This window comes from Mustelus asterias, unplaced genomic scaffold (genome assembly GCF_964213995.1).
Source record: "Mustelus asterias unplaced genomic scaffold, sMusAst1.hap1.1 HAP1_SCAFFOLD_1489, whole genome shotgun sequence".
In the NCBI taxonomy this organism is placed as follows: Eukaryota; Metazoa; Chordata; class Chondrichthyes; order Carcharhiniformes; family Triakidae; genus Mustelus; species Mustelus asterias.
Window position 1 is genome coordinate 1 of NW_027591434.1, and position 25,168 is coordinate 25,168.

General features: G+C 47.3%; 1 protein-coding gene across 3 annotated transcripts in view; it reads right to left on the reverse strand.

The window, feature by feature from the left end:
- Positions 1–1,200: 1,200 nt before the first annotated feature.
- Positions 1,201–25,168, reverse strand: part of ndufa10 (NADH:ubiquinone oxidoreductase subunit A10) — a 72,461-nt gene continuing 48,493 nt past the window's right edge. For all 3 annotated transcript variants that reach the window (XM_078206405.1, XM_078206406.1, XM_078206404.1), the window contains exons 8-10: positions 18,862–18,947; positions 3,977–4,085; positions 1,201–1,466 (exon numbers count right to left, since the gene is read on the reverse strand). In XM_078206405.1, the coding sequence (XP_078062531.1) occupies positions 1,398–1,466; positions 3,977–4,085; positions 18,862–18,947 (264 nt within the window). In that variant the 3' untranslated portion in view covers positions 1,201–1,397. The remainder of the gene's footprint in view (positions 1,467–3,976; positions 4,086–18,861; positions 18,948–25,168) is intronic.

A 25,168-nucleotide genomic window follows, 5' to 3' on the forward strand; every position in this document is an offset into this window, starting at 1 on the left:
ATGGATTGGCTATGCTAAATTGCCCCATAATGCCCAAAGATGTGCAGGTTAGGTTGATTGGCCATGTTAAATTGCCTCTTCGTGATCCAAGATGTGCAGGTTAGAGGGATTGGCCATGGGAAATGTGTGGGGTCACAGGGATAGGGTCTGGGTAGGATGCTCTGTCAGAGAGTTGGCGCAGACGCGATGGGCCGAATGGCCTTTTCCTGCACCGTCGGGGTTTTCTGATTCTATAATGACACTGTACACCTGGAGGACAAATACACATTTCAAATAGTGTGATTGGTCCACAGTAAAAGCTCGTGTGTGTGTGAGGGTGCCGTATTGGGAGGGAAGTGTCGGGACTAACGCACGATTAAACTCAGCACCACTCCCTTCAATCCTGCCCAGAGACATCGCTGGTACTTCCGTGAAGATTGCTCAGAGTATGTCTAACACGCTGCGCTGCAGAACACGGCAACACGCAGCGCTGCAGAACCACGTTAACACGCGCCACCACAGAACACGGCAACACGCCGCAGAACACAGCGACCCGCACCGCTGGCTGCAGAACACGGCAAGATTCACTGCTGTTATTCCCAATTTCAGTCGGTAAAATGGAGATTTTGTATTTGCTCCTGGTTCTGAGCGATTTGGTGTTTTTTTGTAAATGGTCCTCGCTGCGGGTGGAAGTGACAGCATCACTGTGCTGCCATCGACCAGATACTCACCAATATCTGGTGGGGACGTTGGGAGGGGGGTGGGGGGGGGGCCAAGAGTCACCTGGAAAAGTTTATTGGTCATTAACCCTGGATGTCTTCTGCTGTTAATGGTTATTCTGCGACCTGCTCATTGGGCTTGTCCGGAGGAAGTTGCCGTCTTCCCGGCACCGGGGAACGGGGAGACGGCACCGGGGAACGGGGAGACGGCACCGGGGAACGGGGAGACGGCACCGGGGAACGGGGAGACGGCACCGGGGAACGGGGAGACGGCACCGGGGAACGGGGAGACAGGGAGACGGCACTGGGGAACCTGCAGGATTCATCACTGGACCACCAGTAGATTCTAGAACAATACTACGTGATAGATTTTGTTCTTAAACTTGGAATTCAGAGACGTGACATCACTGGCACAAGAACTGCCCCACATTTGGAATGTTTGCCCCCAGTCTGCTACGTGTCATCTCACTTTGCCTCGTGTAAATCAACAGGATACAGCGGGTTCGAGGTTGAGCTTTATTAAATACGTACAGTCGGTTAATAAGGTGCTCAAACTTCTGCACGGGTCGAGGGGTAACTCCAGACAGATTAGTCACGCCAGGCTCGCTTGGGAACCTGCCACTCCAACTCAGGAGCAGAGTTCCGGAACATTCTCTTCCTTCCAAATCAATTCCCATTGTCCTTCTGAAAGCCACTCAGTTATTTCAACCAGATCCACTTATCCCCAACATCAGCATTGAAACCGTCTGCGTACTTTCGACCGGGGAGCTGAAAGGAGAAGGAACACAGGGCGCTGGTAAGTACAGGTTGCAAGAAAACAGATCTGAAATTCTTCCATGTGGCTTTCGATCAGCGCACAAACCCCCAGTTAACAAGCAGAAAAATAATTGGAATTTGTTAACTACTCTACCCCACATGATCCTGGTTAGAGCAACTGTTCATTTTTGTTTAGATAGATTGAATCCTGTAAAAATCTTCCACTAAGATACAATCTATTGAACTCTGCCACATGATTCACATGTAATATTGTGTCTTCCACATATTTAAAGGTTCCAAGAAACTCTAGAGGATGGAACTAAGCAGGAAATGGGAGAAAATCTCTCTCTACTGTGGACGGAGAAAGAACGGTGATTTAACAACCATAATGGCAATAGCGGCTTTAAAATGGCGTTTCTGACAGAGCTAAGCATGCTGGGATTCTTGATCAACTTATAATTAAAACCAGATGCAGGTCATAAGGTTGCTCTGGTTTGGAAGCTGTGATCTGAAGCCTCCCAGATAAGGGAAGCATGTCCGCTACGACTCTCACCAACTTTTACAGATGCACCATAGAAAGCATTCTATCTGGTTGTATCACAGCTTGGTCTGGGCTCCTGCTTTGCCCAAGACCACAAGGAGCTACAAAAGATCGTGAATGTAGCCCAATCCATCACACACACCAGCCTCCCATCCATTGACTCTGTCTACACTTCCTCGGAAAAGCAGCCAACATAACCAAGGACCCCACACACCCCGGACATTCGCTCTTCCACCTTCTTCCATCGGGAAAAAGATACAAAAGTCTGAGGTCACGAACCAACCGACTCAAGAACAGCTTCTTCCCTGCTGCTGTCAGGCTTTTGAATGGACCTACCTCGCATTAAGTTGATCTTTCTCTACACCCTAGCTATGACTGTAACACTACATTCTGCACCCTCTCCTTTCCTTCTCTACGAACGGTATGCTTTGTCTGTATAGCGCGCAAGAAACAATACTTTTCACTGTATGTTAATACACGTGACAATAATAAATCAAATGAAAGCACCAAGATGAGGCTGATAATGGAGGGTATTCTGTGGCATTTTGCTTCCTCTTGTTGGATGATTCTCCTGCAATGCTGTGCAGCGCTGGTCAGAGAATCTAAAACACGGGGCACAGTCTTAGCAAACAGGGCCGTCATTTAGGACTGAGATGAGGAGAAATGTGTTCACACAAAGGGTGGTGAATCTTTGGAATTCTCTACCCCAGAGGGGTGTAGATACTCCATCGTTGAATATATTTATGGTTTGGAGGGTCAGACAGGTTTCTGGTCCCTTGGGGAATTGAGGGATACGGGGAGAGGGCGGGAAAATGGAGAATGAAGGATTGTGGGATGCAAGTTGCACATTCCGGTTGGCAGCTCTCAGACGCGATGTACCTTCTTCACCAACGCTTGTTACTGACCTGAGCTGCTGGGTGTCCCGCTTTAAAGATATATGTAAATTAAGTCACCAGGAGTTTAAACAAAACCCCCAAAAAAGCTGAAGTGCTCAAAAATTTGAATTGCTGCGTATGAAAAATGAACAAGCAGCGTACCCGAGGAAGAGAAAGATGCCAAGTGTACAGTGACTGCGCTGACACCGGAACCACATACTCAGTGTCCGCTTTGTCTCACATCATTACAGAGGGAGAGAAAGATGCTTCACGCTGAGCCACTGGAGGCTGTGGGGGGAGGGAAGAGGGAGCCAGAGATAAATAAAAAGGGCAATCCCCACCCCCCCCCCGATAACTCGTGAGCAGCCAGCAGTCTGCTTGGGACAGATACTGGAAAGGGTGCAGGGTGACACAGCCAGAGGAAAGCAGGCAGCAGGAACAGATCAAGCCCGCTCTGCAGATTCATCCATCAGCTGTGTGGAGATGGACTGACATCTTGCCTGTCACCTGCGCTGACTCTGATCCGGGGAGTGCTTCACACTGCCTTTACAAATCATAGAATATGAAGGAGGCCATTCGGCCCATTGGGTCTGCACCGACCACAATCCCACCCAGGCCCCATTCCCACAATCCCATGCATTTACCCTAGCTAGTCCCCTGACACTAAAGGGTCAATTTAGCACGGCCAATCCCCCTAACCCGCACATCTTTGGAGTGTGGGAGGAAACCGGAGCGCCCGGAGGAAACCCACGCAGACACGAGGAGAATGTGCAAACTCCACACAGACAGTGACCCGAACTGGGGATCGAACCCGGGTCCCTGGTGCTGTGAGGCAGCAGTGCTAACCACTGTGCCACCGAACGGTGTACAGAGGGAGAGAATCAAAATAGGAGGAAATAAAACATTCACTGGAAAAGCACCTGATCAGACACACATTACACCAGACTGCCCAATCCATCAATATGTAAAAATCGCAAACACAGAACGCACAGCAGCAAAAACACTGAGTGTTGAAGGTCAAAGGAAGACAGAAAGTGCCTCGCTCAGTACTGGCAGCGTTGTGTGTTTGTGGTGTAGAGATTCCAGCCAGTGTCCAGCTGCCTTACCAGTCTGTAGGCGTGAGCCATCTGATCAAACTCGTGGGCGCCAATCGTGACCTCTGGGAGAAACCTGGGGAATGACGTCAGGTCAGCCACGCGCTGTTTGTTCTCCACCCTACACAAGGAGAGAAGTGAATTTGAGTTGGTGTTGTCCCCGTGAGAGATCGGTGTGTGGGTAGAGACACTTTGCTAAAACGCACTGAAGCTGTGTCACGCTCGTAACTCAGTGCTCCAGTCAGAACCGTAATAGAGGAGGAACGACTGGATCAGAAACCATCACGCGGGGCCTTTCACGTCCAGATAAATTAGAACATCCATTAACTTCCCCAAAAGCAAAATGCATTAGTTAGTAACACCACGCACACGCGACAATCTGGTACAGCAGTGATTGTGGGGCAATGCTGTACCCAATGTATTCAATGTAACAATAGCACCCTCTGCTGATCGAGTCCTGGACTGCATCACAGACAACGACAAACACAGGGGTCAAATCTTTACCATTCATCACGGGGGGTGACTTTTCTGGCGGCTGGTATCTTCTCAGTCAACACCAACAGTTAAAAGGTTTCAACTGCCTTCCGACATTCACACCAGCTTCCTACCCGACTCCTGCACTTGCCTTCTTTCAGGTGAAGCCATTCCACTGGGCCCTGCCCCAATACGTGCTGCTTTGGTGGATTGGCCATGCTAAATTCTCCCTCAGTGTCCCCGAAACAGGAGGGTGGCGACTAGGGGATTTTCACAGTAACTTCATTGCAGTGTTAATGTAAGCCGACTTGTGAGACTAATAAACTTTAACACAAGCGGTGCTCCCAGACGGACAGCTCCAACGCAAGGAGAGATTGATCATAAACTGGGTGCAGTGACAGCAAAGGGCAGCCTTCATCCTCGGTGAAATCCATAGAATCCCCACAGTGCAGAAGAAACCATTCGGCCCATCGAGTCTGCACTGACTCTCTGACAGAGCATCCCACTCACGCCCTCTTCCCTGCAACCCTGCACATTTACCATGGCTAATCCATCTAACCTGCACATCTTTGGACATTAAGGGGCAATTTAGCATGGAAAATCCACCTTACTCGCATATCTTTGGACTATGGGAGGAAACCCACGCAGACACGGGGAGAATGTACAAACTCCACACAGACAGTGACCCAAGCCGGGAATTGAACCCGGGTCCCTGGAGCTGTGAGGCTGTAGAGATTTGCATTCTAGTCAGTATTCTGCAATTTGATTTCTGTGTCTGTTTGCACTGTTTGAGAACAGATATCCACTCCATCTGACGAAGGAGCTGTGCTCCGAAAGCTTATGGTATTTGCTACCAAATAAACCTGTTGGACTTTAACCTGGTGTTGTGAGACTTCTTGCTGTGAGGCAGCAGCACTAGCCACTGTGACGCCCAAATTCAAGGGCACAGAAAGACTTCAGAATTGTGCTATACTCCACAGCATACCCAAAAATATCAATGACTGAAGAGGCAGAAATAAAAGACTGATAATTTGCTGCATTGCAGAGACAAATGTTATGACAATAGATTAGGAATTAGCCTGCGTACATCAAACTCCACCCCCCCCTCTGCTTTTTTAACCGGTGTCTTAACCCATTTACTCCAATGTATGTTGCGAAAATCAGTCTAACTTTGTGAGTCAACAGCAGAGGTCAGGAACTACTAAGTCCCGACTGACCTCGGAGTCTCTGCACTCGCGTAGACTGGGAGCATACCGCACCTGCACAGGGCTGCAATTTTAGGAACTTTGGGTCGATACCGGACAGGCATGCCTGCGCATGAAGCTAAACGGCACAAACACCTGGATCATGTCACCAGAGTGCCATTAAAAACAAGTGTCATAGGCAGGGCACACGGGGCGGTCCCTAAAAACAGAGCTCCAGACAGGGGACAGGGGCAGGAAGAGGCCCCAATTCCGTGAAATTGAAAAGCAGGAAAAGGACTGTGCTTAGCAGTGAAGTGGTCTCGGGGAACGCCCTGAATGTCCAAGTGACTCCATGCCGTGGGCCTTTGGGGGCGAAGGGACCGCTTTGGAGCAGCTGTGCTCTCCTCGGTGCGGACAAAGAGCCGCAATTGCTGCTTCAGTGCAGGTTCAGGAATCCAGAGCAACAGCCCACCTTGCGGAGATTAAATCAAAACCCCGCGAAATGGGCTGCTGTTGAGGTTGTCCGAGTTGGAGTAACTTGCGGAGAGAATTCCAAGGCATGATCTTCAAAGGTGAAGACAGGAATCTCTTGTGAAGGAGACGGAGTTTCAGTGAGATCGCTTGACTGAATGTTTACTGACGTCTGCATGGGTTAAGAAATCCGTGGACTCCATTTTGGTCACAATTGCCATTTATTGCACAGAGTGGTGCGTTTGACCACAGTCTACCTGTTGGTTAACATGTACCTCATGAGATAGTTTTATTTTTCTGACCTTGTATAGTAAAGTTTATTTTTGTTTGTTCCAAACCTGTGGAATCTGTGGCATTATTCAATCAGAAAGTCAGGGCCCACTCTAATCAAAATGTGACTGGTCCCAAACCAGATCTTACCAACAACCTGGGGTCTCGACCAGGATCATAACATACATCATTAAAATAAAGAGAGATACAGGCATGTGGGGGAAGGCAATGGCCTAGTGGTATTATCGTTAAGCAATTAATCCAGAAACTCAGCTAATGTTCTGGGGACCAGGGTTCGAATCCCACCACGGCAGATGGTGGAATTTGAATTCAATTTTTAAAAATTAAGAATCTACTGATGACTATGAAACCAAAGATTTCATAGTCCAAAGATGTGCGGGTTAGGTTGATTGGCCTTGCTAAAATTGCCCCTTAGTGTCCTGAGATGCGTAGGTTAGAGGGATTAGTGGGTAAAATATGTAGGGATATGGGGGTAGGGCCTGGGTGGGATTGTGGTCGGTGCAGACTCAATGGGCCGAATGGCCTCTTTCTGTACTGTAGGGTTTCTATGATTCATTGTCGGAAAAAACCATCTGGTCCCTTTAGGGAAGGAAATCTGCCGCTCTTACCCGGCCTGGCCTACACGTGACTCCAGAGCCACAGCAATGTGGTTGACACTCAACTGTCCTGCAAGGGCAACCAGGGATGGGTAATAAATGCTGGCCCAGCCAGCATGTCCCACAAACGAATAAAGAAAAGTATTTGTGCAGTAGCATCAATTTCTAACCTCGTGGCTGGACAGATTCACAATCGATCCATTAGCTTTTAAAGTTCTGCATTACTGATAAATCTTGGCTGATCTGAGTTTCCTAAGCTCGTTTCAGCCACTTATCCAGATACACAGTGGCTCCTGGAGTTGGCTAGCTCAATGCAGCCCTGTAATCTGACATTCAATGCCAATGGCTTTCTGGGCAATGCCTAAAAAACTTAAATCATTTGTTTTACAGTTCGGCAAAAGAGCGAATGATCCTGCAAACCCTTGTGAAATGAGTGATACCATTGTATTCTATACAAGCATCCCGTTTGTTTACCAGGCTGCAAAGACTTTGCTGCTTCTGTCCATTAAAGCGACAGCAAGTCTTTGAAAGCAGAGAACAATTGGGCATGTTTATTACAGAGCAGAGAGTGACTCAAACAAAGGACACACTGGTGCCATTTCAAATGAGTTCACATCACATTATTACTAACAATGGATTAGCCCAGCACAAGGCAAAGATTTCTGATCAAGGGAAAGCACACTGACAGGCCCTCAAACCCTTTTGTAATCTAATTAAACAGCCCAGAACTCGCTAGCAAAATAAGAGGGGCCACGGTGCACACAGTTATCAACATGTTTAACATCTTTAACTGTTAACCTCACAAGTAGGGGGTCACCATTAATCACAGCGGCACGGTGGCACAGTGGTTAGCACTTCTGCCTCACAGCACCAGGGACCCGGGTACGATTCCCGGCTCGGGTCACTGTCTGTGTGGAGTTTGCACATTCTCCTCGTGTCTGCGTGGGTTTCCTCCGGGTGCTCCGGTTTCCTCCCACAGTCCAAAGATGGGCGGGTTAGGTTGATTGGCCAGGTTAAAAATTGCCCCTTAGAATCCTAAAATGCGTAGGTTAGAGGGATTAGCGGGTAAATATGTGGGGGTAGGGCCTGGGTGGGATTGTGGTCGGTGCAGACTTGATGGGCCGAATGGCCTCCTTCTGCACTGTTGGGTTTCTATGATTCTATGATTCCCGGTTTGGGTCACTGTCGGTGTGGAGTTTGCACATTTTCCCTCGTGTCTGCGTGGGTTTCCTCCGGGTGCTCCGGTTTCCTCCCACAGTCCGAAAGATGGTAGGTTAGGTGGATCGGCCATGCTAAATTGACCCTTAGTGTCCAAGGATGTGCAGGTTAGTTGGATTGGCCATGCTAAATTGCCCCTTAGCATCCCAAGGTGGATTAGCCATGGTGAATGTGCGGGGTTACGTGGATAGGGCAGGGGAGAGGGCCTGGGTAGGACACTCTGCCAGAGGGTTGGTGCAGACTCGATGGGCCGAATGGTCTCATCTGCACTGTAGGGATCTGAGAAGATTTTCAAAAAAACTTGCTCGATCAGTATCATAAATATAAATGAGAGAAGGCCGAGGGGGGACCTGACTGAGGTGTACGGAATTACGAGGAACATAGATAGGGTGGATAGGAAGAAATCCTTCCCCTTAGGAGAGATTCAATAACCAAGGGCATGGATTAACGGTAAGGGCAGGAGATTGAGAGGAATTTGAGAAAAAGCTTTTCTACCCAGAGGGTGATGGGAACCTGGAACTCACTGCCTGATAGGGTGGTAGAGGCGGGAACCCTCACATCACTTCAGAAGTATTTAGATGAGCGCTTGAAATGCCCTCGCAAGGACTGGTAAATGGAGTTAGAACAGATGTGTGATAGTACAGGCAGACACAATGGGCCAAAGGGCCTCTTTTTCATAGAATCCCTACAGTACAGGAGACCATTGAGCCCATCGAGTCTGTACCGACCACAATCCCACCCAGGCCCTATCCCCATAACCCCACATATTTACCCCGCTAATCCCCCTGACGCTAAGGGGCAATTTAGCATGGCCAATCCACCTAACCCGCATATCTTTGGAGTGTGGGAGGAAACCAAAGCACCTGCAGGAAACCCACGCAGACACGGGGAGAATGTGCAAACCCCACACAGACAGTGACCCAAGCCGGGAATCGAACCCGGGTCCCTGGCGCTGTGAGGCAGCAGTGCTAACCACTGTGCCACCCCTGTGCTGTAAAACCCTATGAATCTAACTAAAGTTGCTGCAGAAAGTTAGGGCTGGTACTTAACAACGTAAGGAACCTATAAATGAGTTTATTGTTTCCCTGGAAGGAACCATTCAAACTGTGAAGCTTCATTCCTACAATTCGCAACATTACTCTTCCAGGTTTAACATTTAATTATTTTCTGACTTTTCCTTTGTCCTTCTTTCTCTCTCTCAATCAAATCGTTCTTCCCCTCTCTTTATTTCTCTTTATTACAATCCTAGTTGTTCTTATAACTGGGCAGGAAGATCCCAGAATGGAATCCTGGCTCAAAACATCGTAACTTTTAGTTATTTTTTAATCAAACGTGGAGGAACAGAGACACAGGGCCGTCAATTAATTTTAACAACAAGGAACAAACATTTATTAAATATAGAATCATAGAATCCTACAGTACAGGAGGAGGCCATTCGTCCCATCGAGTCTGCACCGACCACAATCCCACCCAGGCCCTATCCTCATAACCCCATACATTTACCCTAGCTAGTCCCCCTGACACTGAGGGGCAATTTAGCATGGCCAATCCACCTAACCCACACATCTCAAGTTTAAAGTTTATTTATTAGTGTCATGAGTAGGCTTACATTAACACTGCAATGAAGTTACTGTGAAAATCCCCTAGTCACCACACTCCGGCGCCTGTTCGAGTACACCGAGGGAGAATTTAGCACAGCCAATGCACCTAACCAGCATGTCTTTCAGACTGTGGGAGGAAACCGGAGCACCCGGAGGAAACCCACGCAGACACGGGGAGAACATGCAGACTCCACACAGACAGTGACCCAAGCCAGGAATTGAACCCGGATCCCTGGCGCTGTGAGGCAGCAGTGCTAACCACTGTGCCACCCGTATGAGAAAACAACGAATTATAATCTATTGCTTCTTTACTCCCCTTTCAACAAGTACACACAAGTTTTAAGATGAACACGTATGATGGATACACATGATTAACATGTATGACAAAGTACATTTGAAGCCACAATGATCTCATTAGCATACAAAGTCCCTTTTTAAATACACACTCCTTTGAACTCCAGTTCGTGTCGGTGGTTTTCTCTTCAGAATTCACCCCACCTCCCCCGATGATTGTCACATGAGAGTTTCCAAACTCCACTTCAAATATTTTTTAAATCTCACGTGGTAATACTTTCGCTTGGTTTGCATTCCGAAATCCAGTCCAGGTTTTTCAGATGACACTTTTAAACGAAGCTCCCATTCCACTTTTACCAGTGAATCCACTCCGGGTTCTCGCACCAACCTCTTTAGGATTTTCTTTGTTTTGACTGCTGTCCAAACCGTCACAAACTCTTGAAACCCAGACTTTTATTAAAATAACACCAAACATCTAAGCTACCTCTGAGGCTTCTGTCCCACTTTAAATCCAGTTAATGTAGCATCTTGTTAAATCTTCCTTGATTTCTTCTGAATCTTGGTCCCCTGTTGTCTTAACTCCCGATTCCCTGGTTATCTGGACTGTATCTTGTTCCTTAGGAAACATGCATCTTTGCAACCTCCTTGTCCTGTCCAGTTTCTCCTGGCAGAGTTGAAAGAGCTGTTCACTCCTCCGTCACCTGTCTCCAACTGCCCTGGCTTCCAGGTACTAATTAAAGAATCAAGGAAAGCTCTCTCTCTCTCTGGGAAGTGGGCCTCCGGTTGCTAAGCAATGTCTGCAACTGTATGTGTTCTTCATGCTGTAACTCTCTCTAAGCTCAATAGCATCATATTGCAGCACATACAAACACATTTGCCCGGCGTGAATGCAAATCCAGATCCCTGCTAGCACAGAAACATTACATTAAACCTAAAACTAGACCTTATTTCTAATGTTTACCAATACAAACTAGCTTGGATTTCCTAACACTCTCTCTGTCTACACTTCCCGCTGCCTCAGCAAAGCAGCCAGCGTAATCAAGGGCCCCACGCACCCCGAACACTCTCTCTTCCATCGAGAAAATGATGCAAAAGTTTGAGGTCACGTACCAACTGATTCAAGAACAGCTTCTTCCCTGCTATCAGACTTTTGAATGGACTTACCTCGCATTAAGTTGATCTTTCTCTACACCCTAGCTATGACTGTAACACTACATTCTGCACTCTCTCCCTTCCTTCTCTATGAACGGTAAGCTTTGTCTGTATAGCGCGCAAGAAACAATACTTTTCACTGTATGTTAATACTTGTGACAATAATAAATCAAATCAAATCGAATGGATAAATTTAATTTGAATCTAATTCATTATTTCCTTTTACACTGTTCACACGATACTCATTCTTGACAATACGCTGCTAGTCACAATGTTCATGGATAATGTGCAAGCTGTCAAGAGTACCAACAGCAAACGCAGGACAGGAAGAGGTTATTCAGCCAAGGAGCTCCACGCCAGTGATTATACTCCAGCATTTTCCACTTTCTGACTCCACTCCAAGAAAGACCCCACTGCACAACTCCGAGGAAGAACAGCGAAGTTCAATCCGGTGTCTCGGTCAATACTTATCCCTCAAGCACCATAGCTAAAGCAAAATCTCATTACAACGATATTGAGTGGGATCCTGCTGTGCCCAGATCTGCTGCGTTGCTTGCTACACTACAGCAGTCCCTGCTACACTAAACCTGCAGATGAAATGCCGCACATTCACAAGGGTGGTTCTTTCAATATCTGGTGCGGGTTTTACAGGCCGCTATCACGTTGCTGGTGATGTTAACACTGACCAGTTAACTGACCAGGTGGCATTTTATATTCACTGAATATTTACTTAATGCTAATTTAAGGTGCCTGCAAGTTAAATTCCAACTGGTGATGGGCTGTAAGCAAGCCTGACATTGCTGCAACTTACAATGCACAACACAATGGCGGCACAGTGGTTAGCATCGCTGTCTCACAACGTCAGGGACCCGGGTTCGAGTCCTAGCTTTGGGTCACTGTCGGTGTGGAGTTTGCACGTTCTCCGTGTCTGCGGGGGTTTCCTCCGGGTGCTCCGGTTTCCTCCCACACGCCAAAGATGTGCGAGTTAGGTTGATTGGCCATGCTAAGTAGACCCTAGTGTCAGGGGGATTAGTAGGGTAAATATGTGGGGCGACAGGAATAGGGCCTGGGTGGGATTTATAAAAGTTATGTTAATCTGATAATCTATTCTCATACACCCCTATTTCCTTTCTCCTCTGTGTTTAAAGCGCGGATGGATGGATTCCTGATCGGTAAGGGAATTAAGGGTTATGGGGATCAGGCGGGTAAGTGGTACTGATCCACGTCAGATCAGCCATGATCTTGTTGAATGGCGGGGCAGGCTCGAGGGGCTAGATGGCCTACTCCTGCTCCCATTTCTTATGTTCTTATGTTTTCTGTATTCAGCTTCGGTCCATGTTATGAGCCTTTTATTACAAGCACATTTTGAATTTTCGTTTCAATCTCTGTCTTTCATCACCCAGTAAGCTCAAGTTTTGCAAGCCTCTCCTTTCCCTTTTGCGAGATGGTGTCCAGTTTGCACCTGCTCCTTGTCCTTTTTGAAGATCTCCCCATTGTTCATTTACTGTTTTACTGCCAATTTTTCATTCAAATGCACCTGGGCCAGATTTCTTATCAACTCACTGAAATTAGCCCTCTTCTCGCTTCTACTTTCACTGAACTGCTGCACGGTGGCCCAGTGGTTAGCACTGCTGCCTCACAGCGCCAGGGACCCGGGTTCGATTCCCGACTTGGGTCACTGTCTGCGCGGAGTCTGCACGTTCTCCCCGTGTCTGCGTGGGTTTCCTCCGGGTGCTCCGGTTTCCTCCCACAGTCGAGAGATGTGCGGGTTAGGTGGATCGACCATTGGAAATTGCCCCTTATTGTCCAAAAGATGTGTAGATTAGGGGGATTAGTGGGGTAAACGTGTGGGTTTATGGGAATAGGGCAGTGGTTGGGCCTGGATACCTGAACAGGTGCCAGAGTGTGGCGCCTAGGGGATTTTCACAGTAACTTCATTGCAGTGTTAATGTCAGCCTACTTGCGACACTAATAAATAAACTTTAAAAAAACAATGCTAATCCCCACACACAAGAATAATCAGGGCAAGAGATTTATGTGTCTTGTAAAACTGAGTGTCATAAAACTCAAGTGAACTCAGAATGGAAACGGGGAAAGGAAATGATTTGTTGTTTTCAGACAAAAAAAAGTAGTCTTTGTTGTTGAAGCTTTTTGTCTTGCACTCATCAGAACAATTTGCAAGAATACCAAATATAAAGGAACAATTCAGACTACATGGGTATGGCTTGGCAGTTATCTGTCAGTCACCATCAATTAGTGCATTCTCCATGACAACGCCTCTGCCAATCAGTACTCTCTCCTCATGCAGTATAAATTCCCTTTACATTCTTGTAAATTGCCCTAATAAGAGCAAGACAAAAAACTTTGACAAAAAAAGTCTCTTTTTTCAGAAATACTCCAGTGTCACCAAATGATTATGATGTTTTTTTCAGTAAGTTTCAGAAACATTCAGCTATTCTTTCTTTAAGATGTAACAGGCTGTGAAAGCGCCCAGCTTGAGACGGGCTCTCACCCTGATATTCACCTGTTGGAGATCAGGCCCAAATACCGAGAGTCACGCTGAACATAGGACCATACAGCACAGAAGAGACCATTTGGCCCATCGAGTCTGCACCCACACATTAGAAAGATCTGAACTCCCACTAACCCCACTTGCCAGCACTTGGCCCATCGCCCTGAATGTTATGATGCGCCAAGTGCTCATCCAGGTACTTTTTAAAGGATGTGAGGCATCCCGCCTCCACCACCCTCCCAGGCAGCGCATTCCAGACCCTCACCACCCTCTGGGTAAGAACATTTTCCCTCAAATCGCCCGCTAAACCCCCTGCCCCCCACCTTGAACCTATTGTCCCCTTGTGACTGACCCTTCAAATAAGGATAACAGCTGCTCCCTATCCACCCTGTCCATGTCCCTCATAATCTTGTACACCTCGATCAGGTCGCCCCTCAGTCTTCTCTGCTCCAAGGAAAACAACCCAAGTCTACCCAGGGAAAGAAAAATTGCTCTCAAACAAACTTCCAATCGCATTGCTTTACACAAGTGAAATAAAGCGGATGCTGAAAAACGTAAAATAAAACCAGAAAATGCTGGAAAAACCCAGCAGGTCTGGCAGCGTCTGTGGAGAGAGAAAGATGTGGAGATGCCGGTGTTGGACTGGGGTGAACACAGTAAGAAGTCTCACAACACCAGGTTAAAGTCCAACAGGTTTATTTGGTAGCAAATACCATAAGCTTTCAGAGCGCTGCTCCTTCGTCAGACGGAGTGGAAATCTGCTCTCAAACAGTGCACAGAGACACAGAAATCAAGTTACAGAATACTGATTAGAATGCGAATCCCTACTGCCAGCCAGATCTTAAAGGTACAGACAATGTGGGTGGAGGGAGCATTAAACACAGGTTAAAGAGATGTGCATTGTTTATTAGTATTCTGTAACTTGATTTTTTGTGTGTCTGTGCACTGTTTGAGAGCACATTTCCACTCCATCTGACGAAGGAGCAGCGCTCTGAAAGCTTATGGTATTTGCTACCAAATAAACCTGTTGGACTTTAACCTGGTGTTGTGAGACTTCTTACTGTGAGAAAGAAACAGCCCGTCTCAAGCAGGGTGCTCCATTTTAAAGAAAGAATAGGGCTGAATATCTCTAGTTTACTAAAAAGACGGAGAGATCATTTTCTTACCCCACTCCCAATGATTTGTTGGCAATCTGAGCGTGACGGTTCACTGTATTGTGGTTCTCAGTTTTCCTGGAGGTTTATAGGACACGTATAGATATCTGATCTCCGCCCTGAACATTTTTGAATTAACATTGCACTGTCCATTGCAAGTAGTGAGAAATGGCAGGCTCACTTACAGCCCATCATCAACCATAGCGTTTCGGGTTCGTGATCCTCCATCACAACTCCTCATCTTCTGACACTCACATCCATCGATGAATAATTGGAACATTCCTGCAGAGAAGCAAGTCATGGCCAGAACCTAACGCACGCAGCAGAGCTGGGGGCAAGAGGAGGCCTGGCACTGTGTGTAACTCATGATGCTTCATATTCGAGTGGGACTACGATCTATTTATTAGTGTCACAAGTAGGCTTACATTAACACTGTATTGAAGTTACTGTGAAAATCCCCTAGTCACCACACTCCGGTCGGTGCCTGTCCGGGTTCACTGAGGGAGAATTTAGCACAGCCAATGCACCTAACCAGCACGTCTTTCGGACTGTGGGAGGAAACCGGAGCACCCGGAGGAAACCCACGCAGACACGGGGAGAACGTGCAAACTCCACACAGACAGTGAACCCAAGCCGGGAATTGAACCCGGGTCCCTGGCGCTGTGAGGCAGCAGTGCTAACCACTGTGCCATCTGGTTGCAACGCGACACATGCTCCCAATCTGCCAAAATAGTCCCCCAGTGACAGCAAGGTGCAGAATGAATAAGATTTCAATTATTTCATCTCATCAACATATACATCAATTGTAAAACAACGCGGGAGTCAACTTTTCCCCAGATGGAACTGATTTGCTGTCACGAGTAACATGTCTAACTTTGTCTGCCTTGCCGGTACAGTAAGCTAGATTTGATCTTTAGAGGGCCCCATTGCACAGCAGTTGACCTTTTCCATTGAAAACATTACTCCTGAATATCTGCCTGCCGTACATTCTCAATGTGGAATTCAAAAAGGAAAACAGAGATGTGGTTTATGTTGGAACAACGGAATCCTGCAAAAGCCAACAGTGAATACCAGACTGACATTTATGTTGCTCTGGATTTACTCGTTTCTAAAGGGCACTTCACTGATTTTTGTTTATAATCGCCATATTTTTTTATAGTGCCTTGGACCATTCCCAAAGCAGCAGAGGCAAAGCGGCCCATTGCGCGTGCAGTGTCAATAACAGCCAACTCTCAAACAGGAACAATACTCCTCCTGAGCACACAGCAAACATCAATTTCCTCCGCACAGAACAGAGAGAGACAGCAATGACTGGAATGTACAAATTCACGAAAGGGCAGAGTGGGAAAGACTGGCTGAGTTAACAGGCTTCAGCTACAAGCATCATAACCTTCAACACAGGGACAGTCACAAAGGGCCTCGCTTCAGCAGGAGGCGATCTGCTCCCTCAGCTCGTTGCTAAAGGTCCCGTGACAATATTCTGAAGAGGAGCATGCGGGGAGGTTTCCATAAGATATAGGAGCTGAATTAGGCCACTCGGCCCATCGAATCTGCTCCGCCATTCAATCTTGGCTGATAAGTTTCTCAACCCAATTCTCCCGCCTTTTCCCCATAACCTTTGACCCCCCTTACCAATCAAGACCCTATCTCTCTCTGTCTTAAATACACTCAATGACCCGGCCTCCTCTGTGGCAATGAATTCCACAGATTCACCACCCTCTGGCTGAAGAAATTCCTCCTCATCTCGAATCTAAAGGGTCGTCCCTCAGATCCGAGTCTCTCCCACTAATGGAAACATCTTCCGCACGTCCACTCTATCCAGGCCTCTCAATAAGTTTCAATGAGATCCACCGCACCCCCCACACACTTCATCCTTCTAAACTCCGAGTATAGACCCTGTCAGTGGACTGACATTCATCCCTCAATCAACATCACACAAAATAAATTACATGCTCATTATCACATCTCTGCTTGTGGGATCTTGCTGTGCAAAGATAACAGTGACTGTGGACACCGGCATCAGATATTCTGATGACTACATCGGCCGGAAACATGAATTCACTTTCCCTATAGCTGAGTATTTCCAGGATTCTTGCCAATATATTAACCCCAAACCCATAAACCTTTAAAGGTTGGGCAAAAAAACTTCATGTGGCGCCTTCGTAGAGTCCCGACAGTACAGAAGGTGGTCATTTGGCCCATCGAGTCAGTACTAACCACAATCCCACCCAGACTCTGTTCCCGTAACCATCATTTACCCTAGCTAATTCTCCCTGACATTAGGGTCAATTTAGCACAACCATTCCACCTAACTCACACTTTTTTGGACTGTGGGAGGAAACCGGAGCACCCGGAGGAAACCCACGCAGACACGGGGGAACATGCAGACTCTGCACGGACAGTGACCCAAGACGGGAATCGAAACCGGGTCCCTGGCGCTGTGAGGCAGCAGTGCTAACCACTATGCCACCCCGGGTCCCTGGCGCAGTGAGGCAGCAGCGCTAACCACTATGCCACCCCGGGTCCCTGGCGCAGTGAGGCAGCAGTGCTAACCACTGTGCCACCCCGGGTCCCTGGCGCAGTGAGGCAGCAGTGCTAACCACTGTGCCACCCCGGGTCCCTGGCGCAGTGAGGCAGCAGTGCTAACCACTGTGCTACTTACCAAATGCCTTTTGAAAATCCATGTGTACGATAACAGCCACGGAGTTCCTTTCATCGACCCTGCTGGCTACTCCTCAGAAATCTTTAATGATCTCACACACACACACAGCAGGACAGGAGCCGTGTTCATGCTAAACTCATCTTCACTGCACTGGAGAACGAGTCTCTTCACTTGTGGGATTGTCCATTCCAATGGACGGCAGACAAGCAGACCAGCAACCCCTCCTACCCCGAACACGAGTATTGCAGCGCTCCCACAGCTGAGTGCCAAAGGGTTGTCGCACCCAGTGTATCCAGCAGGTAGTTCCCCATCAATGCAGAAACACTCATTTAGTATTTCATTACATGACTGGGATCTGTGTGTTTGCATCAAAGCAGAAAAATCTGTTAGCACATGGCGGATATATCAGTGACTACGCAGAGAATACTAAGAAGTCTCACAACACCAGGTTAAAGTCCAACAGGTTTATTTGGAATCACGAGCTTTCGGAGCGCTGCTCCTTCATCAGGTGAGTGGAGAGTTGGGTTCACAAACACGGCCTATATTGACAGAGACACAACTGCAAGATAATTACAGATTGGAATGTGAAGAATGGTTGGAATGCGAGTCTTTACAGGTAATCAAGTCTTTACAGGTACAGACAGTGTGAGTGGAGAGCGGGATAATCACAGGTTAAAGAGGTGTGAACTGTCTCAAGCCAGGACAGTTTGTAGGATTTTGCAAGTCCAGGCCAAATGGTGGGGGTTACATGTAGAGTGACATGAACCCAAGATCCCGGTTGAGGCCATTGCATGAGGCTGGAGACACTACACACCTCTTTAACCTGTGATTATCCCTCTCTCCACTCACACTGTCTGTACCTGTAAAGACTTGATTACCTGTAAAGACTCGCATTCCAACCATTCTTCACATTCCAATCTGTAATTATCTTGCAGTTGTGTCTCTGTCAATATATGCCGTGTTTGTGAACTAACCTCCACTCACCTGATGAAGGAGCAGCGCTCTGAAAGCTCGTGATTCCAAATAAACCTGTTGGACTTTAACCTGGTGTTGTGAGACTTCTTACTGTGTTTACCCCAGTCCAACGCCGGCATCTCCACATCATACAGAGAAAAGGCGGGGTTAACTTCTGGCATTTTAATTGAATTCTCTTTCAGACGTTTGATTTTTATCGACATCTTTGTCCTGATCTTCAGACAATTATTCACAGCAAAGGGCAACTTATTCCCGACAGTATTACCCACCCTCCAGCTATCCAGCCCCCATCAGGTGCAGCCCACGTACTCACAGCAGTCTGAGCAAATGGAAGGAGACGTCACTTTGCTCCAGCCACGGTCCTTTATCCCATTTCAGGAGCCCAATGTCCTCAGCAACCTGCAAACACAGCGAAGGCAGTTTGGTCAGAGACTGTGTGTCAAAGTGTATTTTCCCATTGGGTAGGGAGAGGGAGCTTTGATCAGGGTAGGTAGCTCCGTTAGCGATCACTAATGCAAGCACATGGAAGCAAATGGCCTCCTCCAAGGTGGCAGCCTTGTCCCAACAACAATGTGCACTTATATAGCACCTTCGATGTAATATAATGTCCCAAGGTGTTCCACAGGGGCGGGGTCAAAGAAAACTTGATCAAGGAGAGAGTTTAAAGGGAGGAGAAGGGTTTTTAAAAATTTATTTGTGAGGCATGAGTGTCGCTGGCTGGGCCAGCATTTATTGCCCATCCCTAGTTGCCCGAGGGCAGTTAAGAGTCAACCACATTGATGATTTGATTTGATGTGGCTCTGGAGTCACGTGTAGGCCAGACCAGGTAAGGGCAGCAGATTTCCTTCCCTTAAGGACATTAGTGAACCAGATGGGTTTTTCTGACAATCGACAATGATTTCATGGCCATCAGTAGATTCTGAATTCCAGATTTTTAAAAATTGAATTTAAATTTCACCATCTGCTGTGGTGGGATTCGAACCTGGGTCCCCAGAACATGAGCACAGTTGCTGGATTAATAGTCTAGCGATAATACCCCTAAACAATGGCCAAGAGATTGAGATAGGAAATTCCTGATCCAAGGAGTCAAACAGTTGAAAACAGCCATTTTGATGGTTTGAGTTATAAGGAGAGGCTGGATAGACTGGCACTTTTCTCCCTGGAGCATAGGAGGCTGAGGGGTGATCTTATAGAGGTCTATAAAATAATGAGGGGCACAGATCAGCTAGATAGTCAATATCTTTTCCCAAAGGTAGGGGAGTCTAAAACTAGGGGACATAGGTTTAAGGTGAGAGGGGAGAGATACAAAAGAGTCCAGAGGGGCAATTTTTTCACACACAGGGTGGTGAGTGTCTGGAACAAGCTGCCAGAGGTAGTAGTAGAGGCGGGTACAATTTTGTCTTTTAAAAGACATTTAGACAGTTACATGGGTCAGATGGGTACAGAGGCAATTGGGACTAGCTTAGTGGTAAAAACTGGGCAGCATGGACAAGTTGGGCCAAAGGGCCTGTTTCCATGCTGTAAACCTCGGGTGGCGCGATCAGGAAAATACAGCATAAGAGCTGGCAATGTCTGGACCAATATCGATTCCTAAATCAACCGCACTAAAATACATCATCTGGCTGTACATTACAATGCAGCGTGTGGGATCTTACTGTGCATAAATTACCTTGCACATAACAGTGACTTCAACTCACGAGCCTGTGGCTGTGAAGCACTTTGTGGGGTGTCCACAGGATGTAATAGACGCTATATAAAGGCAAGCCTTTCTGCTGTACAAGGATGCCACTGGAGACAGTATAAATGAAAAGTGTGCTGGAGCTGTACTCAAGGCCCAGGGCGAGTCTGAGTCTGTGCTTCAAATCAGATGGAATTTCCCACCCGCCCGTCTCTCAATGAGAAAAAGGGATAACACAAAAAAATGAGCAAAGTAAACCAGACATCTTGTAAAAAATGTTACACTTTAATTATAGCTCAGATTATAGCTGAGGGGAGGACCGAGGGGGACGGGACGGGGGCACGAGGGACAGTGAGGGAGGGCGAGGAGGAGCAAGGGGGATGCCCTTCAAAATTAGAGCAGTTATGGGTTCGCAAACACAAAGTCTAATATCCAGGTATTGATCGTGAATTAAGACTGGACGAGCTCGCCGACCTTGCAGTGTTAAAATCTAGCTCGTTATACATTCAGCTGGATAGGAAATGACCACTTTATGAGTGTGCGCGCGCAGATATTGAACTGCCCTGGTGGTCCGTGGATCTTTCAGTGGTCGGGCTGATGGGAGGGGAAAGGAGAGTGTTCACAAACAACTTGCAGATGACGGCTGGGCTGGCTGCTAGTACAGACACTGCTGCAAAGCATTTGAGGTCACGCAATCCAGGGCTTGGCTCTGCTTAAAAGTGGATCTGTCAGCACTCAAGGGTTCTGAATGGAAACTATGATAACCCACACAGTGCTTAACACGCAAGCTCAGACTTTTGATAGGGGATTCGCACACGGGGAAACCACATGGTGAGCCAGTCCATCCAATCTAACGCGGATGATTCAGAAGATGGTAGAAGTAGAGTGCCACAGTCAATAACAAAACATAGCTGGAGCACTTAGGCAGTTCACACTATATCCAATCACTGCGGCCACATGCTTTTAATAACTCAACTGGAAAAGTTCAGACCCATTACTGCTAAAATCAACAGATTTTTTTTGGAGGGAGGGGGTGTGAAGTGGGGAGGGGGGGTTGCGGGTTGAGATGTGGGGGTGATGGTCATACATACACATGACGAATCCAGCACATCACTGAGAAATCGGTACAGCTGGCGCCTTGAAACCCCAGAACCTGGATTCAAATCCTGCACAGATTGATACTCGAAGCTTCCCCTCCCCTCACTGGAAGATTGAATGTGAAATACCTCTGGGCAATTCATGACCTAGTTCTTTGACCTGTAACCCCAAATGGTCAAATCTGAAGGAAAAGTGGGCAGCTTCATTTGGTAGAATCATCGAATGGTTACGGCCCCAAAGGAGGCCATTCAGCCCATTGTGTCTATGCCAGCTCTCTGCAAGAGCCACTTCGCAAATCCTATCTCCCACACCGCCCCTCAGCCTTGCAAATTTTTTCTCTTCAAATAATTATCCAATTCCCTTTTGCAAGCTTGGAATGAATCTGTCTCCACCATATTCTCAGGCAGAATAGGGGAGGCAGTGGTATTGTCACTGGACGAGTCGTCCAGAGACTCGGGGTAAAGCTCTGGGGACCCAGGTTCGAATCCCGCCATGGCAGATGGTGGAATTTGAATTTTTTTTAAATCTGGAATTAAGAATCTACTGATGGCCATGAAACCATTGTCGATTGTCGGAAAAACCCATCTGTTTCACTAATGTCCTTTAGGGAAGAAAATCTGTCATCCTTACCTAGTCTGGCCTACATGTGACCCCAGAGCCACAGCAATGTGGTTGACTCTCAACTGCCCTCTGACAAGTTTTTTAAAGTTAATTCATTAGTGTCACAAGTAGGCTTACATTATCACAGCAATGAAGTTACTATGAAAATCCCCTAGTCGCCACACTCTGGTGCCTGTTCGGGTACACTGAGGGAGAATTTAGCATGGCCTATGCACTTAACGAGCACATCTTTGGACTGTGTGAGGAAACCGGAGCACCCGGAGGAAACCCACGCAGACACGGGGAGAACGTGCAAACTCCACACACACAGTGACCCAAGCCGGGAATCGAACCTGGGTCCCTGGCACTGTGAGGCAGCAGTGCTAACCACTGTGACACCATGCCGCCTCCAAATAAGTAACACAAAATGTACGTGGACAAAGAAATGAATAAAATACGAGAGGAAATCTTTATTAAATGGCAAGGATGCAATTAATCACAGAGTTTTCCCCACGCCTCCAATTTGCAGATACAAAGGATTGTATCATGATAGATTGACAATACATTTCAGATTGTCTGAGCATAGAATAGAATCACAGAATCCCTACAGTGCAGAAGGAGGCCATTTGTCTCATCAAGTCTGTACCGACCACAATCCCACCCAGGCCCTATTCCCGTAACCCCACACATTTACCCTGCTAATCCCCAGACACTAGGGTCAATTTAGCGTGGCCAATCCACCTAACCTGCACATCTTTGGACTGTGGGAGGAAATCTGCCTCCCCTATGAAGAAACCCACACAGACATGGGGAGAACGTGCAAACTCCGCACAGGCAGTGACCCGAGGCTGGAATTGAACCCGGGTCCCTGGTGCTGTGAGGCAGCAGCGCTAACCACTGTGCCACCCGATGTTCCTTAATCCTCAAAAAGTGCAAAGGTGGTGGATTATTTGCGTTGCATTGTGATAATAAATTTAATACTCTAACTTTCCCGATGTTGGCCCGAACAAGATCGAATTCACTGAAAATTAAATAAACAGGGGACAGGCAGGCCCATTGAGCTGGGTTATTCTGGCAAGGAAGGGGTTTCAGCAGCGTATGGTACACCACTGCAGCACTTTCCCAGGCAAATGCAAACTCCAGAACAAACAAGGCGAAAGGCTTTGCTTTGTGTGGCTTGTTTTACTTTAACTGAAATTGCCAAGACAAAATGTCGAACATTGCGCCTTTGATACTGGGATCAAAAATACACAGAAGGTCAATCGGGATCAGTTGGTGCTCTCCTTACACCAACAGACTCGACATGAAGTCCTGGCACTTTGTCTTCAACCACACGTCATTACAAAAACCACAGCCATGTTTTGATGAAAGAGTATTGCTAGTATTCTGAAGCCTCAGAAAGGGAACACATGCTCCAAGAGTGACTGGCACAGTTACTGAAAAAGGAAGAGTGCGGCTGCAAAAGCGGATTCGATTTTTCATTCAAACAGAACCAGCCACGGCTGAGGATTGCGAAGGAGTGTTTCGATACTGTGGCACTTGTATCAGTGATATCATTTGCCCCATCACTGCTACCTCATGCTTCCGGCTGTCTAGACTCTGAGCTCTGGAATTCCATACAAAATGCAAGTTGCTGTTGTTGACAAGACGCTGGTGACACTTTATCATAGAATCATAGAACCCTACAGTATAGAAAGAGGCCATTCGGCCCATTGAGTCTGCACCGACCACAATCCCACCCAGGCCCTACCCCCATATCCCTACATATTTTACCCACTAATCCCTCTAACCTACGCATCTCAGGACACTAAGGGGCAATTTAGCATGGCCAATCAACCTAACCCGCACATCTTTGGACTGTGGGAGGAAACCGGAGCACCCGGAGGAAACCCACGCAGACACGAGGAGAATGTGCAAACTCCATAAACTCCATCGTTTATACAAACGATCTGGAAGAAGGTGTAACTGGGGTGATCAGTAAGTTTGCGGACGACACGAAAATGGCTGGACTTGCAGATAGTGAGGAACATTGTCAGAGGCCACAGAAGGATATAGATAGGCTGGAAATTTGGACAAAGAAATGGCAGATGGAGTTCAATCCTGATAAATGCGAAGTGATGCATTTTGGTAGAACTAACTTAGGGGGGAGCTATACGATAAATGGCAGAACCATAAAGGGTGTAGATACGCAGAGGGACCTGGGTGTGCAAGTCCACAGATCCTTGAAGGTGACGGCACAGGTGGAGAAGGTAGTGAATAAGGCATATGGCATGCTTGCCTTTATAGGACGGGGCATAGAGTATAAAAGTTGGGGTCTGATGTTGCAGTTGTATAGAACGTTGGTTCGGCCGCTTTTGGAATACTGCGCCCAGTTCTGGTCGCCACACTACCAGAAGGACGTGGAGGCTTTAGAGAGAGTGCAGAGGAGGTTTACCAGGATGCTGCCTGGTCTGGAGGGGCTTAGTTATGAGGAGAGATTGGGTAAACTGGGGTTGTTCTCCCTGGAAAGACGGAGGATGAGGGGTGACCTAATAGAGGTGTATAAAATTATGAAAGGCACAGATAGGGTGAACGGTGGGAAGCTTTTTCCCAGGTCGGTGGTGACGTTCACGAGGGGTCATAGGTTCAAGGTGAGGGGGCGGGGAGGTTTAACACCGATATCAGAAGGACGTATTTTACACAGAGGGTGGTGGGGGCCTGGAATGCGCTGCCGGGCAAGGTGGTGGAGGCGGACACACTGGGAACGTTTAAGACTTATCTAGATAGCCACATGAACGGAGTGGGAATGGAGGGATACAAAAGAATGGTCTAGTTTGGACCAGGGAGCGGCGCGGGCTTGGAGGGCCTGTTCCTGTGCTGTATTGTTCTTTGTTCTATTCTCTCTACGGGCTGCCATTAGCAGCCTTTCCCCTGGTTTCTGTGGCTATGACTCATCTTTCATTCCCTCCCCCTGCAGTATAAATATCTCCCACTTTCGATGTCTTTTAGCTTTGACAAAGGGTCATCTGGACTCGAAACGTCAGCTCTTTTCTCTCCTTACAGATGCTGCCAGACCTGCTGAGATTTTCCAGCATTTTCTCTTTTGGTCCCAGTTAAAACAAATTGGGAGATTTGCTGATAATTGGAATAATATCCGGAAACAAAAAGGACACAAAAGATAACATTACAAATACCAACTCTGCACATTGTAAGAACTGTTCTGTCCATTTAATCAGAGTCTGAACTCCTTCCAGCTTTCCTTAAA